Genomic DNA, 23,639 nt, shown 5'->3' with positions numbered 1-23,639 from the left:
TGTTCATAGAACCTTGGTCTTATAGCTTTCAGAATTGATTTATAAAAAGCTACTTCATCAGAAGGAATATTTTATTGAACAGATGGTATTTAAAAAGACTTGCCAATTGACCCTGCATGACCTGAAATCTAGGGCATAACTAATGTATTGTGGTTGGTGAATTCTGTCTGGGAGATCAAGAATATTTGGGATTTTGTTTTCTTTGTTGTATTTTTGTCATTAAATTAAATTTGACCTTGACTCGCTCTCTCAGAAATTGGAGCAACTGAACCAGTTTCCAGATTTCAACAATTACCTAATTTTTGTTCTCACAAAGCTAAAGTCTGAAGGTAAGTGCTGGTTTCCTTCCAATGGGTATTGTACACAATTTGAGAATTATTGGTTTGTCTACAGTGCACAAGTAACTGCCTCTGAGATGGCTCCAATTTCTTTTATGTGTATTGACTGCATGTTCTTAAAGCCGCAGGTCATCTAGCTCAACATGTCATAAATGGTCATTGCATTTATCCAGAGATCAGCAAAACTTTCTTGTAAGAGGCAGTCAAACGATTTTTTAATTTTTCTTGTGTATTTCCCATCACCACCTAAGGCCATATTCAATTAGCGACGAAAAGCTGTAATCTGCGGAAAAGTATCGCTGATGACGTAATTTCGCCAGGTGGAAACTTTTCGCCCTATTCAAGTGCAAAGACTTTTTTTCGCGTACGTGGAAAGTCAATGTAATAGGCAAACAGTTTTGCCTATGAATAGCGGGCGGAAAAAAGTGCAGAATTGCGGTTTTGAGGTGCAAAGGTGCAGAAACCACTGTGCACCCTTGGGACAGCCCCCCAAAGGATAACTGCCGGAAAAAAAAAACTAGAAAAAAGAGGAACACCCCAAAAAATGACTTTGAAAAAAGTACAAAGTGGGGGTACACACATAAAAAGTAGCAAAATAGACTTTTGGGGGATCTGCAAGTATGGGGTGAGGTGTTTTTTTGATTGCAGGTGCTTGCTGAAAGTGTGTTTTTGACGTCACTTAAAACTTCACTTTAGCAAATTTAAACCATGCTTGCAGCAATTTTCAAGTACCCCAAATTTGACAGGACTACTTATTTTCACGAAAAAATACTGCTTAATGCTTTTCCTCACCACTTGTGCAAAGCCGCTTTATAAAGGCAATTGAAAGCACTTCAGTACCCCAAATAGCTTCAGGAGGGCTATTCGGGGACATCTATACTGATCCCCAATGTCAGTGCATCTTTTGGGGGTTGTTAGACTGATTTCCACATCTTTGACAGCACTTTTTGCCAGTTTGAGTTTTCTCATCCTTTGGAATTGAATATTGCGAATAGCGGGGGGCGCGCCCGATAAGTTTTCGTATACAAAACATGAAAACACATGAAGTAAGCGGAAAGTGCGGAAGGTGGAAAAGTATCGCGGGTGAGAAACTAAAAAAGCGCAGCCTCTGGACTGGTCGCACAAAACAATTGAATAGCTCTTGTGCAGTTTAGACGGGAGCTACAGATAATTTAATCACCTCCCTTATGTTCAGTATATTTGATAAATATTTTATTTTCTAACTTTTTTTGACTCATGTATTAGTCTACAATGCAGTGTGGCCATATTCAGTTAGGCGTGGGGAAAAGTTAGCGGTTTCCCTGTGCGGTAATCCACTGATTCTGCGTATAATGTGGAATCAAATGGGTTTCTCCGCGCATTACTTATCAGAGGTGCATTTTTATGCAGGCTTTTCCCCGGAGTTCCTGACGAAGCGAGGAAAAGTACACCCTCCAGCAATTAACGCGCAGGGTTTTAGCCGCTAATTGAATTGCTCAGCACCGACCATTGGATATGTCCCATAGTGTCTATCATTTACACACACAGTTAATTTGAACATGACTGAAGGATCACATGCATATTAAAATTGCTTTCTTTAGTATCTAATAACTTTTGGCCTATTCGGGAAAATTGAATTATCCACAGGCTTTTAGCTCCCGGATTAAGTGCCAGGAGCTTTTCAATTATAACCCGCGGTAAGGCATTCTGGGTAAAGTGCTGCAAGCCCCTCCCTGTACCGCGTGCAGTGAGTCCCGAGGGTGCACTTAATGCTGAATTCTGTTTGCACCGTCCTGTGGAGCGAACAGAAATCCACGTTAAGGGCTCCCTCAGGACTTGCTATGGTCTATTAACCTGGGAGCTAAAAGCCTGCGGCTAATTGAATTTTCCCCCTTTATGGGGGTATTCAATTAGGCTGCGAAAAGTCATGACATAATTTTTGCCTATTTCAATTATCCCCGTATTCAATTTCAAAGACTTTTCGCAGGTTCGAAAAGTCTTAGAAAAAAAATGGGGATAACTTTCACCATGTTTTGCATGGCAAAAAAAAGTGCAGAATTGGGGTTTAGGGGTGCAGGCTTAAAAAAAAATATCCTGCACCCCTGGGAATGTCATTTAAAAATAAACTGCATCAAAAAAGTTATATAAAAAAATTAATAAAAAAATTTGGGGTGAAAAAAAGAAGGGGGAAACAGTGTTTAAAAATAGGGAAATAGGTTCAGGGCTATTCTGTAAGTTTGCGGCAGGTGTTTTCTAGAATAGGCTATTAGCGGCAGGTGCATTATTGCAGAATTTTTAAAAATGACTTTAGGGACTTAAAAATATGCTAGTACCCATTTTCATGTACCCCAAATTCGATGGGACCACTTAAAAAAACTAAAAAAAAAAAATACCTAAGTGCTCTTCTACATCACTTCTTCAATGTCTGGAAAAAACACCTGCAGCCGCTATTCAAAAACCCGACTTTCTTCTGCAGGCATAAATGGGTGTACCCATAGTGATCCCACATGTCTGGACAGCTTTAGGGGGTCCTACAATTATTTCCCAAAAATTCCCGTTTTTTTTTTTTTTTTTGTAGATCCCAATTCACCGGGTCCCATTTCGCTCATTTGAAATTGAATATGGGGATAAAGCTAGGGATACTTTATCCCCAGAAAAGCTCCGATGTGGAGCGAAAAGTCCACCATGGACTTTTCGCTCCCTAATTGAATACGGGCCTAAGTTTTGCAGTTTCATTGCTAAGCTATTGGTTATCATAAGGAGATAAGTTTCCTACTATTAGAATCAACAGCTGGATTCCAGATATTTTGTTTATTAACAGTTATTTATATAGTGCCAGAATATTCTGTTACACTGTACAAGTGGAATTCTTGTTTAGTTATGTCTTGTTTAAATAAATACATTTTATGTTGAGTACAATAATACATTCCTCCAAAATACATATTTTCTCTAGGAAATTAGTGTTCTGTCCACAGGAAGCTTGTTTTAGTTTTCATATTAATCCTCCAGTCTGTGGCGTAACACATCCTGAAAAAGCCTTATAAATTATATAACATTATTCAGACATTAGTCAACATCTCTGTTGGTTATTCAGAAAGTCTTTATCCAAGATTTTGTTTAGCAATGTATTGGTCTGTCAAGTCTCTATAGGCATTTGTTTTGTGCATTAATATTGATGTAGTTATTCACTTTTCTGTGTCCTTCAATTTTGTTTATTAGAATTATATACACTCTTGATTTAGCATAGATGAGTTTATAACACGATTCAAATGATATAATGTAATTCACTGAAACGTTATTGTAGGTACAGGTTGAGTCCCCCATATCCAAATATTCCGAAATACGGAATATTTTTAGCATGACTGAGAAAATGAAACCTTTGCTTTCTGATGTACACAATGTACACAAACTTTGTTTAAAGCACACATTATTAAAAATACAGTATAAAATAACCTAGCTGTGTATATAAGGTGTATATATGAAACGGAAATGAATTTCATGTATGTGTACACACTTTTTTTTGATGCCTAAAATTATTAAAAATATAGTATAACAGCTTCAGGCTATGTGTATAAAGTGTATATAAAACATAAATGCATTCTGTGTTTAGATTTGAGTCCCATTCCCAAGATATTTAATTATTTTATGCAAATATTCCAAAATAAGGAATATTCCGGTATCCAAAATACCCCTGGTCCCAAGCATTTTGGATTTGGGAGACTCAACCTGTATAATGATTCACTCGGTTCCTGGACCTTTGTTTGTTTCATCCTTGATCTCACTATATTGATAGCTTACTAGAGCCACATTACTAGGATCTTTCAATGGGTCTATTGCGTTCCTGATGGCATAATCCACTGTCTAACTTGGAGTGCCATGGCTAATGTGTTTATTGATTTCTTTATATTATATATCTAATGTGATTTCAAAGCCTGTAAAACAATTATTTTAATGTAGAAACATAGGAACCAAACTGCACAAGGTGAGGCCCTGGGAACGCATGTGGCTTTCCGTGGCTTCACTTGTGGCCATAGTACCTTTCTGCGTTGCTTAGATTGGCTGTAACAAACTTGCATTAAAATGGTTTGATATGTAATTACAGATTGACATCTCTAAAGCTGGGTACACACTAGAGGGTTTTTTTTTTGTTAAACGATTTGTCATTTTCTGATGAATCGGAACAAATCATTCAAATCGTCCAGTGTGTATGCACTATGTGCGCTCTCGCTGCGTCGTCTGTCACGTCTTCAGATCTCCCGTACATGCTGCTCAATCAGAAGATGTGACTTCCGATCACATGCGTTTGGATGTGGTGGGGGAACGACATATTGTGTGGTCGCTCACCATCTCGTGTGCTTTGTAAGGACCGCACGATATGACGTTCGTCATATCAGCCATCGGCCTGGTACACATGTCGTTTGTTTTACTTTATCACTGAGATATGAATGGTAATGTGTGGACCTAATGTAGCTTAGGTGTCCTATGATGCAACCCGTGAAATATATGAATGCTTGTCAATGGCTTTAAGAGCTTTGTCAATGATGGAACTGAAGGAAAATACATTCGGAGAGGATTTAATTAAAGAAATGTAGTACTACAAGAGACTTATATTACTTTAAAGTAAATCCTCTACATCACTAGCATGAATGCATAAAATGAGTTACTGAAAAGTTTACAGACAAATTTAGTGTCTATACAGAATCTAGTAAAAATGTTTTCTGAACAGATACACAGGCTACTCAACAGGGACTGTAACCTAAAGGGATTCTAGAGGATGTTTTATGCCCTGGAGGGGAGAATAAGCTCCCTGTGGATATAACACTAATCTACCAGTAGAGAGAGAGATCTGTTGGTGGAATTAGTTATACTGTTCAACATCATGTTTGTTGTAAGAGTGTATGTAAACAGTACTATAACTAAATACTCATACAATTAAAGAAGATACTATCAGAAGTCCCAACAATAAAATTTGGTAGCTTTGATGTAATCGAGACAAATAAGGAAGAGTCATTTACCCATCCAGATAACAGCATTCTGAATAAACAATGAGAATCTAAAAACCACTGTGATTTATATAGTCACAGGTATTGGTCCTAATAGTAGTAGATTTATATCGCATAATTGCAGAGGTAGGGAGGGATGGGAAAAAAATTCCAATTGGTGTTGTCCCTTGGTAATTTGTACATTATTTAGATGGCTACTGTTAGAATGCCTGCAGACAGCTACCATAGCCTTGTAAAAATAGACAGAAAAATATTGTTAGGTAGGAAAATTGCAGGTTGAGAACTTTGTTGTATGTACTTTATTGATAACAATCTTGTCATAAATAAGAGGCAAAACACATCATTTATGGATACGTAAAATAGTAATATCAATGTTAAAAGCTAATTGGAGCTGATTTTAATTTAAAATGTGCTCATTTCCTTCACCTTATGTATTAACATAAATGTTTTGATTGTTGATATTAATAGCTTATCTGTATTGGGGAGCAATACAATTTAGTGGATGTTGATAAGTGCCGGAAGTGAGCTCCCGGAGCTATTCAATTCACTGCTGTGTTTACTCAGGCAGGAAGCAGTTAAATCTAAGAATGCCGGTTCTCGCAACTTAACCTGGGTGTTGAGTCGCGAGAACCAGCATTCTCCGACTAAAGGGCTGGCCGCGAAGCTAGTAGCCGGAAAACAGCCTAGCAGCCAGCACTTTAGTCGGATTTCTCCTCGCATCCTCAGGAGGGTGCGAGAAGAAGTCATTAGTTGGACTAAACTGCGCGCTGCATTAAATGGCTACGGGAGCTCCCTCCCGGCTCTACCCAATTCCCACTGAATTGAATCGCCCCATGGAATTTAAAAGAATAGAAGTATAATGCATGTTATAACTGTTAACCCTCTATCTTATACTATAGTAAGTCTGGTATCAACTGTAGCCCCATAGCCAATTAAATTACTAATGTATTTTAAAGAAATAGATGAATATTTGGGAATATGGTTCTATATATGAAAACGTCTATACCAGTGATCGCGCTGAGCGAAAAAATTTGTGGGTCCCAGGGACCCCTCACTTTAACAAAATTGGGGTCCTACTCCACTGTTTCTGGGTCCCATTACATATTATGAGGGGGTTAGAGGCATCAAGTAGTTGGGGTAGAGCTGGAGATAGAGTGGGTAAGGGTAGGCAGTGCTGGGGCAAGGATGGAGCTAGGGGCACAGTGCTAGTGGTAGGGGGGAAAGGGTAGAAGTTAGGGGCAGGCGGTACTGGGGACAGTGCTGTGGGGGTAGGGAGGAGGTAGCAGCTAGGGCAGTACTGGGGGGCAAGGATGGGGTTAGGGGTAGGGAGGGGCAAGAGTAGATAGCAGCTGGGGCATGCCTGGGGAGGGAGGGTGTAAGGATAGATAGCAGCTGGGGCAAGCGGGATGTAGTTATGTCCGCCAGTCACAATCCCGACAGCAGAATGCCGGCTAGGGATTTGATGGGTGTCGGAATACCCATGCCTGTCATAATCCCGACACCGGAATCCAGGACTTTCCCTGAACGAGGGGGGGGGGGGAATTTAGGTTTAGGGCAGTTAGCGGGGTTAGCATTAGGTTGTGGGGGGAGGTTAGGGCTAGACACCACTAAGGAAGGGTTAGGGGGGGGATAGGGTAGGTTAGCATACTTACCTGCCTCTGTCGGGATTTTTCATCCTGTTGGGCAGCCGCTGTCGAGATTTGAACCGCTGGCATTTCAGACTCATCCGTGGCAAGCAGGTGCTTAGGGACAGACAGTATTGGGATTAGGAAGGAGGTAAGAGTAGTTAACAGCTGGGGCAAAAAGGGGGTTAAGCACAGACAGTATGTCTGATCCTCTCAGTATGTACCAAGCCCAGTTAATAACTACTCTAAGGCCTGCAGTGCTGCACTGCAGGCACATTGGACACACACACTCCTGCAGGGTAGACACTGATACACATACCAACCACACAGCCTACATATGCCTAACGGTCTCCCCGGGCACAGATACCCTTAACCCTCCCTTCCCTGAGCCTAAACCTAACCTCTCTCCCCCTAGTGACCAACCCTAACCTTTCCCTCCCCGCACCCTAAACCTAACCCTCCACTCCCCTGGCAGATATCAGGAACTGTGCATCATTCAAAGACTGCAACAGAGAATGTAACCACGACTTCACAATGCAGATCAGCGGTGTGTGCTATCGTCGCCAAACTGTTCTTGTATAGTTGGGAGAAGTTACTCTTGGATGTTTAGGTACCTTTCTTTATTCATGGCTGTGTTCTTAGGCAAAATTGTGAGTGAGCCCACTCCCTTGGCTGAGAAGCAACCCAAAAGAAGCAACTTCTCCCAACCATCCAAGAACAGTTTGGTGATGAACAATGCCTTTTCCAGCATGATGGAGCACCTTGCCATAAGGCAAAAGTGATAACTAAGTGGCTCGGGTACAAAATATCGAAATTTTGGAGCCATGGCCAGGAAACTCCCCAGACCTTAATCCCATTGAGAACTTGGGGTCAATCCTCAAGAGGCGGGTGATCAAACAAAAACCCTCAAATTCTGACAAACTCCTTGCTTAGTTACAGAAAAAAGGGGATTTGCCCTCCAGCCCACTGCAGCAATATCAACAAAAATACTTGAATCCTACATAATAGAAATTCAGAGGTATTAGTTACATACATTTGCAAATATATGAATAATCGCCAGGCCAGCGTCAAGTCTTCTCTTTTCTGGCGTCCCTAACATTATGGGGTTCACGTCCGAGGCGCAGGGAACCTCAAAAGAATCTAGCCAAGGACCATCCCCAGGGCATCACACGAAAAAGGGAAAAAAGGTGATAGTGAAGTGTAAAGTATAGATGTGTAAAGAGAAATCAATAAGTGTTAATATAATGAGAGAGTTTAAATGACATAAATAATAGACAAATATAAAAGTGAAAAAATATCTGTGAATTAAGTGGTGATTCCCTGAAAAAGGCCCAGCCAGAGCAACTACGGGGGCCCCACGCCCAAACGTTAACCGTAAAATAATTTTCTGTAGTTCAGTGTGAGCCCCGCCCTTTACAAGCACCCGAGCAATGTCATTAAGCAGATGTGAGCGACCACCCTACTTTTTGTTTGAAACTCCTTGCTTAGGCAAGAATGGCCCAGAAGTTGATTGACAGCATGCCAGGGCGAATTGCAGCGGTCTTGATAAAGAAGGGTCAACACTGCAAATATTGCCTCTTTGCAAAAACTTAATATAATTGTCAATAAAAGCCTTTGACACTTCAGTATACCATAATATCTGACAAAAAGGTCTAAAAACACTGAAGCAGCAGACTTTGTGAAAACCAATACTTGTGTCATGCTCAACTTTTGGCCATGGCTGTACAAGCCATTGTGCGATGTATACGATAGCACTGTATTCTCGTTATGCATAGTTACATGGTGCTGGCGGCGGCTCCCGGGGTCTGTGTACCCTGTACAGCATGAAGAAGCACTGCTGGAGACTGACCTGGAGGAAAAAGCAGAGCACACTGGCGGGCTAGGAGAGAGGGAGGGAGACACTGCAGGCTGCAATTGGCTGTAGAGACTAATACCCCTTTCAGACATACCGAGAAACCCGGGAATTTGGCCTGCCTCAGCCAAATTCCCGGGTTGTTGCGTGTCTGAAAGGTACCTACCCGGGAACACGTTCCCGGGTAGCAGACCTTTCAATCGAACAAGGAATTTACTGGGACTTAAGTCCCGGGAAATTACCCTGCTTATGTCTGAATGGTGCTACCCAAGAATTTACTATTCCCGGGCTGCACCAAGCAGCTTTTACATTGAGTTGGCAGCGCAGCGCGTCCTATAGGATGCTCAGAGCTGCTGCTTTGAGTTGGCAGCTCGGATGTTCAGCGCTGCTGCTTTCAGTTGGCAATGCAGAGCGTCCTATAGGATGCTCAACACTGCCGCTCGCCATCCCCCGCGCCGGTGGCTGTGTCGCTGTAGATCGCAACACAGAGGACCCCAGCCGGATGCCGGGGAACCCGCCAGCGCTGGAAACCGCCAACAGGTTTCTGCCACAGTGGGCCGCTCACACTCCAGCTGGACCACCAGGGCAGTACATTAACAGAAGAGGTTCTATCTATTCCCCCATTGGGGGGGGACAGCAAATGGGGGTTAAAACAAATAATTTATTAATAAAATTACATTTTAAAAAATGGTTGGATTGGCTGGCAGCCTGCAGCATTTTGATGACCTCATCAGCGGCAGCCGGAGAGGGGATAGGCTAGGAAGGGCAGACGGCATAGGAGAGGCAGGTAATCTATAAAATCCTGCTCTTGTCTGAAAGGGGTTTACCTGGGAATTTCCCGAGTACACGCTGTAGTGTGAAAGGGGGGTCTCGACCAAATACCCGGAAATTTGCCCAGGATAAATTCCCGGGTCTGAGCAGGAAATTTCCCTGGTCGTATGCCTGAAAGGGGTATAAGGCAGGCAAACAGTTAACCTGGTCCTCATGGTACACTAAAGCTGGGTATACACTTCCCGATAAATGCCGCCGATCCGATAAATGCTTTTATGCGACAATGCGATTATCCGATTACTGTGCACTCATACACAATTTCTTGGTCAGTGTGTACATTCTTTTGATCTCTACAAGGGCATCAGGATGCGGAGAATGATATAGCGTGTGCGGCACATGCTATATCGTCTTCCTGATCTGACCATTGCAGGAGCATTTAAGAAGTTTATCAGTGCTGCATACACACTATCCAATTACTGAGCCGATCAGCCCGTTAATTGCATAGTGCAGAGGTTCCCAAACTCTGTCCTCAAGGCAACCTTTTAAGGATAACCATGCTTGGTCATGGGTGACTTAATAATACCCCTTTCAGACATACAACCCTGGAAATTTCCTGCTCAGACCCGGGAATTTCTCCAGTGCAAAATCCCGGGTATTTGGTCAAGACCCCCCTTTCACACGTCAGTGTCTACCCGGGAAATTCCCGGGTAGACCCCTTTCAGACAAGAGCAGGGTTTTTCAGAGTTTTACATAGAAAAACAGAGTTTTGTCATTAAAAGTGGACGTTATGCTGGCACACATTAATGAGGTCATGCAAAGGTGGGGATGTGGTATAAGGGGACTGTGAGTTATTGTTATTGAAATAAATACAAAGACTTAATATTTGAAAGGTTCAAAAAATCTTTTATTTTATTATTTTTTGTTTTGCATCCAAAGTTTGAAAGCCTTACTTCCATATTTCTTACAAAATACAACACAATTCAAAAGCAAACAATAGTATAAAAAAAAATAACAGTAAAGTGCACATTTACTTCAGAACATTAAGTGCGCATATAGCTATGAGGCATTAAACAAGCCTTTAAAATAAAAAAAATAGGACCATAATTTTTTGGTAGATCCTTGTTTACACCAACTCAATATCCTATGACAAAAGCAGTAACCATAATATTTTCAACATCGTCATATGAAATATATCTAGTTAACATCACTAGATATATTTGATCACCACATTTAAATATTTCTGTAAACTCTGGGTTTTTCTCAGGAATAAGTTCCTGTGACAGAGTATTAGCTGGCAAAGTATCTTTAAATTGACCTTCAAGTACATTTTCTACTTCAGGGTCCATAGGGTATCCACAGGATACCTTGGGGTATAGGTGTGACGTCAGTCGCAGGGCACCAAAGAGTTAAGCTTTCAGCCTCCCAGGATGCACTAGGTCCCCCTCCTATACCCCGCCCCCGGGCCAAGGCACCTCAGTTTAGTTTGGTGCCCGGCCGGAGTCGGGTGCACCTGTTGGAGTGGGGGCTAGAAGAGCCCCTGAAGCTTATTCTTCATGCAGCTGTGGCTGCACATCTGGATGTACAGCATGGACAGTCAGTCCTGACGTCCATGCTGTCTTCCCTACACCCCGCCGGTACCAGAACGCCGGTACTGATCCGGGGATGCTGGTGGGCGTCTGGGGTCACAGCTAGCGGTGACCCCAGATGCTCCGGACCATGGCCGGATTCAAGGGGGACAGAGGTAAGCAGCGGGGTCCCGCGGTGGGTCCCCGCTGATCACATGGTCCTAAGTCCCCAGGCAGGGGGCTCCCTGGGGACTGGCTGCAGCGTGGAGCCAGGCGACCAACCTGCGCTTCCACTACCCCCTGGGACAGCGGACCGCAGCAGAGCGGTAGCGCTGCGGCGTCCCAGGGGTTAAATGCATGCCAGGGGAGCGCGCCTTCCCTGTCTCACAGCCGGCGCCTCCCCCGCTGCACACAGCCCTCTCTGCATGCTGCCGACTGGTCCTGTGGCAGCGCTCCTCCCCCAGGCCAGCCTCCTCTCTGCTCCTCGGCGGCCATCTTCTCCAGAACGCATGGTGAACGCTGCTGGAAGCGCTGGACGGAAGCATCGTGGTCTGGGTCCCCCCGCATACCTCTCCTCCGCTGTGGTCAGGTCTGTGTATGCAGCGCTGTGTCCTACCAGGCCCTGTGTCTGTGTAGTTGAGTGATCAGCGCTGTTAGTGCAGGAATTGTTATTTTTCTGCATTGTATGTGACTGTGCTAGCGCTGCTGCCTGTAATCTTTTCTTCTCTAAACTGTCAGCTTTATTACTGTCCCTGTTCTTTCTGCTAAAGCCCTTGCGGTGCGGTGCTGCAGGGTGGTCTCTCGCCTATTTAATACTTAATTGGTGAGAGAGGTCACATACGTGGTGCCATCATGTCTGAAAGTGATTTTCCCCTCCGGCTACAGTGTACCACGTGCAAAGTACCGTTAGCGGAGGGGGAGGGTAGCGCGGAGGGCCTTTGCCGGCAGTGTTTGTCCATGGCGCGGCCTATTACGGTTACAGCACCGGTACAGGAGCCGCCCTGGGCTTGTTTCGCTCAGGCGTTAACAGCTTTAGTGGGCCAGTTAGCTCCGCAGCCCGCGTTTACTCCGATGGGTTTGTCCCAGCAGTCTGTGGTGTCGTCACCCATGCAGGGGTTCCCACGACAATTGGTGGTACCCCACAGTCTCCCTATTTCCCCGCTCCCGGGTTCTCAGGAGCCAGCGTGGGTTAACTCCCTGACGAGTTCTGTACAGCACTTGTCGGATGTGTTGCAAGGGGAGTCTGTGATGCGGTCTCATAAAAGGCCGGTGGCGTCTCTGTCCGCTCCTTATGAGGATGACGAAGGGACGTCTGATGATGGGGAGATTCTAGATCCTTACGATCAGGAACCTCTCCATACTAAGGACGCTGATGCTAAGTCCAAAGTATATATTCCTGGACTTATTCGGGCGGTCCGCACAGCCTTGGTGATTGAGGATGAAGTTCCCCCAGCGGCTAAATCTAAGTATGCCTTTTTCAAAGATGTGAAGGGCGATGCCACAGTCTTTCCTCTTTCGGGTCAGTTGGTGGACCATTTAGAGGAGGCGTGGAAACAACCTGGCAAAAGATACCAGCCGCAGAGACGCCTGGCGGTGGCTTATCCGTTCGCGGATAATTATTTTGCGAAGTGGGAATCCCCTCCACAGGTGGATTCTCACGTGACCCGTCTTGTCCGTAGTGCCACATTGCCGATGCCATCCATGTCCTCCCTTAAGGATGCTACGGACCGCAAGGTAGAAATCTGCCTGAAGTCCGCTTGTTCCCTTGCTGGGGGGGCAGCACGGCCGGCTATGGCCATTTGCTGGGTTGCCAGAGCGATGGAGCGCTGGGCGGATTCATTAGAGGCTTCTTTTGAATCCGACTGTCCGGCCGATCAGGCGGAGTTGATTGGCAATCTCCGTGATTCGGCCACCTACATCAACGAGGCGGCTCTAGACATTAGTACTCTGGTGTCTAGAATTTCTTCAGCAGCGGTAGCTGCTCGTCGCACCTTGTGGCTGCGATCCTGGAAGGCGGACGCAGATTCCAAGAAAGGTCTGGAAGCGTTGCCGTTTACCGGAGAAGTTCTCTTCGGTCCGGATCTGGATAAGATTGTGGCCACGCTGGCGGCAGCCAAATCTGCCTGTCTCCCGTCGGCCGCTGCTCCTTCTGGTTCGGGACCATCGTCCTTTCGGTCATCTAGGGCCCAGGGCAGGCCCAAACCACAGTCGTTTCCTCGACAGGCTGGCCCTAAGAAATCGGTCAAGCCCCGGAAGCAGGCATGGAGTACCAGACGTCCGGCCCCCAAGCCAGATGGCAAGCCTGCGGCCTGACGGTCCGGGCCTCCCTTTGGGGGATCCCAGGGTGGGAGGCCGCCTGCTACAGTTCGCCCAGTGTTGGTCGACCACTACGACAGACACTTGGGTTCTGGAGGTGGTTTCCCACGGATACGCCCTCTCCTTCCGGCACAGACTCCCGGCTCGCTTCTTCACCACGGGTCTCCCATCAGACCGGAACAAGGCTACGGAGCTGCGGAAGGTATTGCACACTATGCTCCAGGCTGGAGTTATAGTGGCGGTTCCATTCTCCCAGAGGGGCCAGGGTTTCTATTCAAATCTATTTTTGGTACAGAAACCCAATGGGTCATATCGTCCGATTCTCAACCTCAAAGCACTCAACAAGTCTTTGCGGGTCCCGAAGTTTCGGATGGAGACCCTACGGTCCATCATTCTGGCGCTGGAACCTGGGGACTACTTGGTGTCATTGGACATACAGGACGCTTACCTGCATGTCCCTATTCTTTGGCGCCATCAACAGTTCCTCAGGTTTGCAATCAGCAGCGACCACTTCCAGTTTCGGGCGTTACCTTTTGGCCTGGCAACAGCACCACGTGTTTTCACCAAGGTGATGGCGGTCATGGCGGCTTCTCTGCGGCTGCAGGGAGTCCGCATGTTGCCGTATTTGGACGACCTGTTATTGGTGGCAGGATCTCCAGAGCTCCTGTTACGCCACTTGGACCTGACCATTGCACTGCTGCAACGGCACGGCTGGCTAATCAACTGGCAGAAGTCCACTCTAATCCCGTCTCGGAGGATTCTGCATCTTGGAGCCTTATTGGACTCGGGACAGCAAAGGATCTTCGTGACGGAGGACAAGATCTCTGCTTTACAGTCAAGGGTGCGCAGTTGTCTGCACAGCCGCCGGGTGTCCTTACACTCGGCGATGAGGTTACTGGGCTCCATGGTGTCGGTGTTCGACATGGTGGAATACGCCCAGTTTCACTCCAGACCTCTGCAGCACCTGATCCTGTCCAAGTGGAACGGGCTGACTCAGTCTCTGAAGTCCCAGACGATTGTGCTCACCCAGGAGGTTCGCCTGTCCCTTACGTGGTGGTTACAGACGACCCACCTCAACAAGGGACGTCCGTTCTGGGTTCCAAATTGGGTCCTGTTGACAACGGACGCCAGTCTTCGGGGCTGGGGAGCAGTTTCGGGTCCACACTTGTTCCAGGGCAGGTGGACGCCGACAGAAGCGGAGCTTCCAATAAATATCTTGGAACTCCGTGCGGTCTTCAATGCTCTCCAGCAGGCACAGCGGTTTCTCCAGGGTCGCCCGGTGCAGGTCCAGTCGGACAACGCTACCACCGTGGCCTACATAAACAGGCAAGGAGGAACTCGCAGTCGGGCGGCTCTCGTAGAGGTCTCTCGGATCCTGGTTTGGGCGGAGCGCAATCTTCCGGCCATATCAGCGGTCTTCATCCCGGGAGTGCTCAATTGGGAGGCGGACTTTCTAAGTCGCCAGGACGTTCATCCGGGGGAATGGTCCCTGCACCCGGACGTTTTTCAACTACTGGTGGACAGGTGGGGTCTTCCAGAAATCGACCTCATGGCGTCCCGGCACAACAACAAGTTGCCGGTGTACGGGTCTCGCACAAGAGACGAAGGGGCGTCTCTGGTGGATGCTCTGTCCGTCCGGTGGACGTTCCGGTTCGCATACCTGTTCCCTCCGGTCTCCCTTCTTCCACGGGTAATCCGGAAATTCAAACAGGAAGGAGGGACGCTCCTGTTGATAGCTCCCGCGTGGCCCAGACGGCACTGGTTCTCAGACCTTCAGGGTCTGTCCGTGGACATTCCTCTGCGGTTGCCGCTACGACCGGACCTTCTGTCTCAGGGTCCTTGCCTTCACCCGGACCTGACTCGGCTGTCTTTGACGGCGTGGCTGTTGAGACGGCCATGCTGAGGTCCCGGGGGTTTTCCAGCTCTGTGGTGCGTACCATGTTACGAGCTCGGAAACCGTCTTCCGCGAGGATATACCATCGCGTGTGGCATACGTTCTTCCAGTGGTGTCGACCGAGAGGTTATGCACCGCGGGAGTTTCGTCTGTCTCGGATTCTCGCCTTCCTGCAAGCGGGACTAGATCATGGGCTTCGCCTTGCTTCTTTGAAGGTACAGGTTTCGGCCCTATCTGTCTGGTTTCACCGTAGGATTGCTACAATCCCGGATGTGCGCACCTTTATGCAGGGTGTTCTCCGCATTCAGCCGCCCTTTGTTCCACCTGTGGCGTCTTGGGATTTGGCTGTGGTCCTGAGGGCTCTCCAAGGACCGCCGTTTGAACCACTGGGCTCAGTGGATCTTAAATGGCTAACAGCTAAGACTGTTTTCCTTCTGGCCATTGCTTCGGCCAGACGTGTTTCTGAGTTAGGGGCTCTTTCTTGTAGACCCCCTTTCTTGGTTTTTTATGGGAACAGGGCAGTGCTCCGCACTCGGCCCGAGTTTCTTCCCAAAGTTATTTCCCAGTTTCATATTAACGAGGAAATAGTTGTTCCGGCCTTTAACTCACCGGGTCTTTCCGTGGGTGAGGCCTCTTTGGATGTTGTGCGGGCCTTAAGGACTTATGTTGACCGCACTTCTTCGTTTAGGAAGTCGGACGCTTTGTTTGTCCTCTTTGGCTTCCGTAAAAAGGGTTGGCCTGCTTCAAAGCAAACTTTGGCAGCCTGGATCCGTATGGCTATTTCTGAAGCTTATCTTCATGAAGGCCTACCGGTCCCTCCTTCTCTGAAGGCTCATTCCACTAGGTCTGTGGGTCCTTCGTGGGCAGCTCGACGTGGTGCCTCGGCAGTTCAGATCTGCAAGGCTGCTACGTGGTCTTCTGTCCATACCTTCGTGAGGTATTACAGGTTTGACACCTTCGCCTCTCAGGATGCTTCCTTCGGGCGGCGGATTCTCCTTTCTGCACAGGAGCGTCCCCACCCTTAAAGGATACTGCTTTGGGACATCCCCAAGGTATCCTGTGGATACCCTATGGACCCTGAAGTAGAAAATATGAGATATGGTAAGAACTTACCCTTGTTATCTCTATTTCTACGAAGTCCATAGGGTTCCACAGGACTCCCGCCCTGTCGCACCTGTGCTGCAGATGGGCTTTGCTCTGGTCACCGGTTTTCCGTCTCCCTCTGGTGAGAATGTGATTCTTGTATGTGTCCAGATCTTTGTTCTCTCTCTTCCTTCTCCTCCTCCGGCCTATGGCTTGGTAACTAACTGAGGTGCCTTGGCCCGGGGGCGGGGTATAGGAGGGGGACCTAGTGCATCCTGGGAGGCTGAAAGCTTAACTCTTTGGTGCCCTGCGACTGACGTCACACCTATACCCCAAGGTATCCTGTGGAACCCTATGGACTTCGTAGAAATAGAGATAACAAGGGTAAGTTCTTACCATATCTCATATTATCTTATGTACTATCTGTAAATGTTGAGGATGACTGAGGTGTTTGCGGATGCTTGGATATATGGGATGTAGTTTGGCCAAATGCTGGGGGGGGACTTTACTTGTTGCGCATACTGGGATGTTTGGTTAAATTCTGGGGGGGACTTAACTTGTTGCGCATACTGGGATGTTTGGTTAAATGCTGGGGGGGACTTTACTTGTTGCGCATACTCGGATGTTTGGCCAAATGCTGGGGGGGACTTTACTTGTTGCGCATACTTGGATGTTTGGTTAAATGCTGGGGGGGACTTTACTTGTTGCGCATACTGGGATGTTTGGTTAAATGCTGGGGGGGACTTTACTTGTTGCGCATACTTGGATGTTTGGTTAAATGCTGGGGGGGACTTTACTTGTTGCGCATACTGGGATGTTTGGCCAAATGCTGGGGGGAACTTTACTTGTTGCGCATACTTGGATGTTTGGTTAAATGCTGGGGGGGACTTTACTTGTTGCGCATACTGGGATGTTTGGTCAAATGCTGGGGGGTGCTTTGCTTGTTGAGCATACTTGTATGTAGTTTGCCCACATGCTGTGGGGAAATTAGCGTGCTGGCCATACTGTGATGTATGCTCAAATGAGGTGGGAGACTGAGGTTGCTGCACATACTGGGATTGTTCCCCAAATGAGTTTGGATAATTAGCTTGTTGCCCAAAATGGGTGGGTGGTGGAACATGTTTTGGTTTGTAGTGGATTGTGCTCAAGATTTGAGTAAAAAATTTGTGGTTATTGCGACTAAGCCTTTCCTGCATAGCCATCATTTCCTTTAGCAAATTACTCTGCATTTCTCTCTCATTGGCCATGAACCGCTGCAGTCTGGCATCCTCTTGTGTCTGCCATTCCGAATCTAGGTCGCGTAGTTGTTCACAAAGAATATTTGTCATGGCTTTGGTAGCAACGTCAATTTTGCTCTTCTTTTTACGTGTTGGCACTGTGAAAACTGAAAGTAAAAGAGAGAAAACATTGAGCAACACATGTAAAAAATATTTCAAACACAAAACAATAAATGGTCCCAATTCAAAAAGCAGCACGTCTGTTTGCATGCGGTGCCCATCCTCCACTACAAGATAAACGCAGAAACAATACTATATGCTAGAAATTTCATGACAACATTACATAGATCAGTGGTTCTCAAACTCGGTCCTCAGGACCCCACACACGTCGCTTTTTCCAGGTCACCCAGTAGGTGCACAGGTGTGTTCATTACTCACTGACACATTTTAAAAGATCCACAGGTAGAGCTAATTATTTCACTTGTAATTCTGTGAGGAGACCTGGAAAACATGCACTGTTTGGGGTCCTGAGGACCGAGTTTGAGAACCTGTGACGTAGATTAATGCAGCAGAACATAAGTTATTTGATTTAAACTTCCTGTTACTGCGTAGGGTGGGCTTGTCTCCCTGGGTCTGTGGCTCAGACTCAGAATCTTGCCTTTGCGTTGGAGAGATCACATCTGTGCCAGTGCTTGGTTCAATGATGATGGTATTAGATGAGTCCTCATCTGCGTCATCAAATAGGACCTGCGATAATGCCGGGCTCTGCTGGCTGCTCTCAGGAGTTGTTGAAGGCGTGCATGTCGTTGTTGCAGACAGTGTGCCAGCAACACTTGAAGAAGATGGAGCAATGGGGTTGCATAGTGCTGTATGCCCAAAAGCCGAAGTGCATAAATCGTATAAGGCCCACTCCATCCTTCCCACACCACTGCGATTACGATTGTGGTCATGGACCTTTGTGTATTGTTTCTTTAGGCTCTTCAGCTTATTAAGGACTTGCTGCTGTGTCTTCACAATACCCCGGGTGGCCAGGATTTTGGCAATGTTGCAATAGATCATGGCATCTTTAACAGTGCCTGTGATTTGAGCTTTTATTTCCTCCTCTCCCCTCACATGTAAGAGCTCACGGACCTCCTCGTCCTTCCAATGTGCCATGATCACCAACTACCTGTACACAGCAAAAATAAAGATTACCGCACTAAAGAAAACCCAGAAAATTTAGATAAAAAATAATAAATAAATAAGAAAATGAATAAAAAAATAAATCTCTTGTTAGGTAATAAAGTTTTCAGTATTTTAAAATAGATGCCATATATAATAAGAAACAAGCTCTTTTAATAAGGTAATAAAAAAACAGTAATTTACATAGTATAACACTATGACATAAATAATATTAGATGCTAAATATGTTTACACACCTGGCACCACTCTCCAAACACCTGGTACAAGTTCACCTCGTAGTGTTGCGGGCCTATCTGCAACTGTTGCAGCACAAAATCTGCCTTGTAGCACTGCACAGGCTTCTTAGCACTATGTTTAGTGTTTATATGGCGTCTGCCCTCCACTGTCCGGCTGTTGCTGATGACCTCATCAACAGGCAGCAGCGTCTGGCCAATCAGGAGCTGTTTGGTGAAGCCCAGGAGTAAATTCCCGGGTAGCACCATTCAGACAGAAGCAGTGTAAAACCCTGGTCTATTGCAGGGCCAGCTACCCGGGAACGTGTTCCCGGGTAGGCACCTTTCAGACAGACGCGGCTACCCGGGAATTTGGCTGAGGCAGGCCAAATTCCCGGGAATCTCGACAAGTCTGAAAAGTGTATTAGTTCCTCAGTCAATTTGATTTAACAATCTCTGCTCAACCATGGATATTCTTAAAACCTGGACTGTTAAGCCACACATTAACTAGGCGTTGGCTGCACGACAGTACAATTACAACATTGTAATCGTACCGTCGTTGCTGTTCCCCTGCAGTGCCTACACTGAACGATTGATCGTTCAGTGTCGGCACATCAATCCTCTCAGAACATGGGCAATCTGTCGTTATCGGCAGATTGACCAGCATGTTCAGTAGATGAATGATGTCGGAAACGACCAGCGGGAGCGCGCATCGCTGGTCGTTTCCGACATAATAGTGCTAGATTTGTGCATGATTAATGAGCGATTGCACGATTACGATGTTGTAATCATGCAATTGCTCAGTAACATTGCATAGTGGATATGTAGCTTTTGAGTACCTTGAGACTGAGTTGGGAACCACTTGGATAGTGTGTACTCAGCTTAACAGGTCTTGTTTTTCATATCATCTACGTAGCTGGAGCAGAGGTGTGTTAATTGGCTAACACAATAGATCTACGGATGGTACAAATTATTCCTGAGGATACCTTGAAAACACTCACTGTAAGGGTTCCATGAGAACATAGTTTGAGAAACACTACACTTTAGGGGTCCGTACATTGCCGATGGATCGCCGCAATACTGCAACCTGAATTGGTGAAATCCAACATGTTGGATTTCACAGATTTGCCGATCATTGTCAAAATATGATTGTGAGTTGTGAATCTGATAAATTTAACATGTATAATTTCACCGATCCTCCGACCGTACGGAGAACATCGATGGCCGCAATTCTGCATTTGACGTTGACTGTTGTATGGGAGCCTTAAGGCCATGATGTTCACCTGTCATGCACCCACTATACCCCAATTCTCGTCCATCTTAATTCTAGTTAATCTATTTTGTTTAGAATTTAATGTAACTGATCAATAAATAGACACATTTCTATTTTTTTTTTTTCCTCTTTATTTACTGAGATGCCGCACTTGACACCTGCTGCCATTTTCACTCCCAGCTTGTAATGTTGGCTCCGTGGACCATTCTGGCTGCGTTTTGTATCATTTCCCATCTGTTGCTTATATACGGACTTGTGCAATTTCTGACTTTGGCACTTTACAGCCACAGCCTACTGGTGCCAACCTTTTTTTAATTGGTGTACTCTCCAAGCGCATTCTTTCCTATAAAGCCTTGTTAAACGCCTGCACGATGGCTGCCTTGTGTATGAGGCAGGAGGGAATCTGGGTCGGAAATGTCAGGTCATTATTTGTTAACAAATAATGATTTGTCTGGAGAATATCGAAGGCTGTAACACATCGGAGCAAATATTTGGGCCCTGTGAGGTGGCTCGTGAGACTGCAGCAAACCAGCCATCAGCGTTCTATCGAAAATCCAGCCTTGAATTTTTTTTTTTCGCCCCCCCCCCTTTATATTAAGTAGTTATATTATTTGAACTATGGGAGTTTTCAATACCTTACTGTTCAGAAACATATATAATATATGAAATGAGCGACTTAATACAGCTCAGCACCGTGGGAGGTATGTGTGTTTGTCTTCACCTAGTGAATAGTGTGTTTAGTGGTGACCTTGTTTATACCGCAATGAAGCCTTTACTGAAATGTTTTTTTTTCGGGCAGTGCATGAAGTTAAGTTATTGGCTGATTTACTATCGTTTTTGTGATCGCAGCTGCGATTACGCACGCAGGTCTGCTGCAAAAATATGCTAATGACTGCAATCGCAAAGCCGTCGCACAGTCAGCGTAGAGACACTCGCTACCGCTATCTCACATTTATAATGCCATACAATCCTGCGTATATATCTGTAACCTTGGCCCCTCACCAAAATTACAGCAGGTTTGTCCTTGCTCAGAAATTGCCAACCTCGTCGCATGCAGTGTACTCAAGCTGCGTATGCCGTCACTGTGGCTTATTTATGCACACCCAAGTATCGGCGTTTCAACTGATTGGCACGCCTGCGTTTCTACGACCCCCTCCCACGTCACCACCCCCAAATGCTGACCTCCCGTCACTCAATCTGTGATGGCTTTGTTTCTGTGTAAGTGATCGCAGTTCTAACTCAGGCACGCACACTGCGGTCCATGTGCAGCGCGCACCATCGGCCGATCTGCGTGCGCTGCTGCACTTGCGATCCGTAATGAAGCTGGCCCATAAACCATATGGAACAGTAATTAGTCGAATCATGAAGGGATTAATTTGCGTATGCAAACACCTGACAGAAAGACGGGCGTTAAATATAGATTGATATCTGGTAGTGTGACATTACAGATGCCCCAGAGATGGAAAACACTGCTACTTGGGATACACATTAGGGTGAACTCAGCAGTGCAATGTCTGTATATGTCCTTTATCAGTGACTGTTGCATGTGTGTCTAAGCCACATGTAACTTTTCCTCCTGTAACTTTATTCTTTCTTATGATTTCATTATGATGTGTACATTTGTAAAACTAATCGCTAAGCTACTTAATGATGGGAGTTGCATTGCCTTCACCATGGCTCAATCTGCTCCTCTTCTCTGGATGTGAGAGTAAGTTGTGCAAGCAGGCAAGACCTCATCACAACTTTCTGCCTTCACTGTTGCTATGACAACATTTGTGATGGCTTTTATCTACCAGAGTTTTTTTTCATACATTAAACACTTTGGAGTGGTTGAAAGTAATCTGTTTAGTCCTCTTTATACATGTATATTGAAGTTTTCAATATGAAGCCGCATATGTGTATACAGATGTGTCATGCTACGTCTTTGCCGAATGCGCTACAGAGTTGCGCCACGCGATTACCCGCAGCAGCATATGCTATGGCGCACACTGCTATCACACCATGCATTCCTTTGGAGGTGCGAATGCAGTGAGCACATCCACTTGCGGGTACCTGTGTGTGTGTGTATATGTATGTATGTATGTATATATAATATATATTTTATGCGCACACACTAAAAATTCTAATAGTACAGTTTTGCTTAATACTATGTGCGCAGTTTCATGTGTAAAGACCGTCTTGGCAGACGGCCCTGGAGAAGGAGCTTGCTGTGATTCACTATACCCCAGGCATGCAACAGTGGATGGAACTAACTGGGCAACAAGTAGCGGTGTCTAAAAAAACGGATTCTAAAGCATTTTAGACTGAAGCTGACATTTAACGTCATACAGCACTGTTAACATTTTTAAGAATCTTTTTTCACTGCTCAGTTGAGCTTCCACCCTAGTAGTGGTTCCACAGGGGAGACAGTGACTCATCCAATGTTGTAGGGAGCTGTCAACTGGATTTGAGTTGGGATTTCAAGCAAGTCTGTGGTGTTGACGCTGTACATCTTCTCGTATGTAAAAGGAAAATTACCTTGGATGAGACCCACAGCTTAATATTATAGCTTAGCCACATATTTTTTGAAGATCTTATCCTATTAATATGTACTAAATTACTACAGTAAAGAATTTTTGTCTATTTAAGTTAGCACATTGTCCTCTTCCCCCCCCCCCCCTGTGATTTCTGCAATACTAAAAGACTCCAATTAGTTTTAGCAGCTTTTAAACATTTCTGTGTTCAGAATATTGAGAATGTCATGCCACCAGTATAGATAGTTTGCACTATAATTACATGAAAGTGTTAGAGCATTCCACACTCATGCAGCATGACCACTACTATATAGTTGCTGTTGACTAGGAACAACTGCCCAAATTACAATAGGCAGTGCTGAACGGAGCCCCTTTCAATGGAGACTATTGTGTTTGCCGTTTTTTCTCCACTGTCAAAGCCTTTTTGGTATTGCGCATTTTCAACGGTTTTGGGTTTTCTATGACCTTCTCCCGGCCTTTGTAAGCTGTATAATAAAAACTACCTTTGACACTGTCCAGCTTTTGTGAATTGCCACAGTCTCCAATTTTGACAGTTCACTGGTTAATTGTAAGACTAAAGAAATGCATGTCAGATTCTCAAGCATTTTTATTGTGGATATAGGCCCTCATTCAGAGCCACTCGCTAGCGGCAGTACGCTCGTTCGAGCGATGTTCGCACATCTGCGCATGCGTACGGTTTTTAGTACGCATGCGCGAACCAGTCAGTGCGGCCGAAAATCATTTGTACGCAATATAGTGAGTGCCTGCTATTTTGAGTGACAGAATGAGGCTTATGTGGGTGGTAACAGGGGAAGG

The 23,639-nt window shown here is 45.7% G+C and overlaps 1 protein-coding gene across 2 annotated transcripts in view; it reads left to right on the top strand.

Moving 5' to 3' along the window:
* TNPO1 (transportin 1) overlaps nucleotides 1-23,639 on the top strand; it is a 100,958-nt gene that overhangs the window by 4,955 nt on the left and 72,364 nt on the right. For both annotated transcript variants that reach the window (XM_088443762.1, XM_088443763.1), the window contains exon 2: nucleotides 254-329. In XM_088443762.1, the coding sequence (XP_088299888.1) occupies nucleotides 254-329 (76 nt within the window). The remainder of the gene's footprint in view (nucleotides 1-253; nucleotides 330-23,639) is intronic.

Source organism: Taudactylus pleione, unplaced genomic scaffold (genome assembly GCF_031769625.1).
Source record: "Taudactylus pleione unplaced genomic scaffold, aTauple2 ptg000333l, whole genome shotgun sequence".
In the NCBI taxonomy this organism is placed as follows: Eukaryota; Metazoa; Chordata; class Amphibia; order Anura; family Myobatrachidae; genus Taudactylus; species Taudactylus pleione.
The sequence above is the reverse complement of the archived record's forward strand: the minus strand, read 5'-3'. Positions and strand labels throughout refer to the sequence as shown.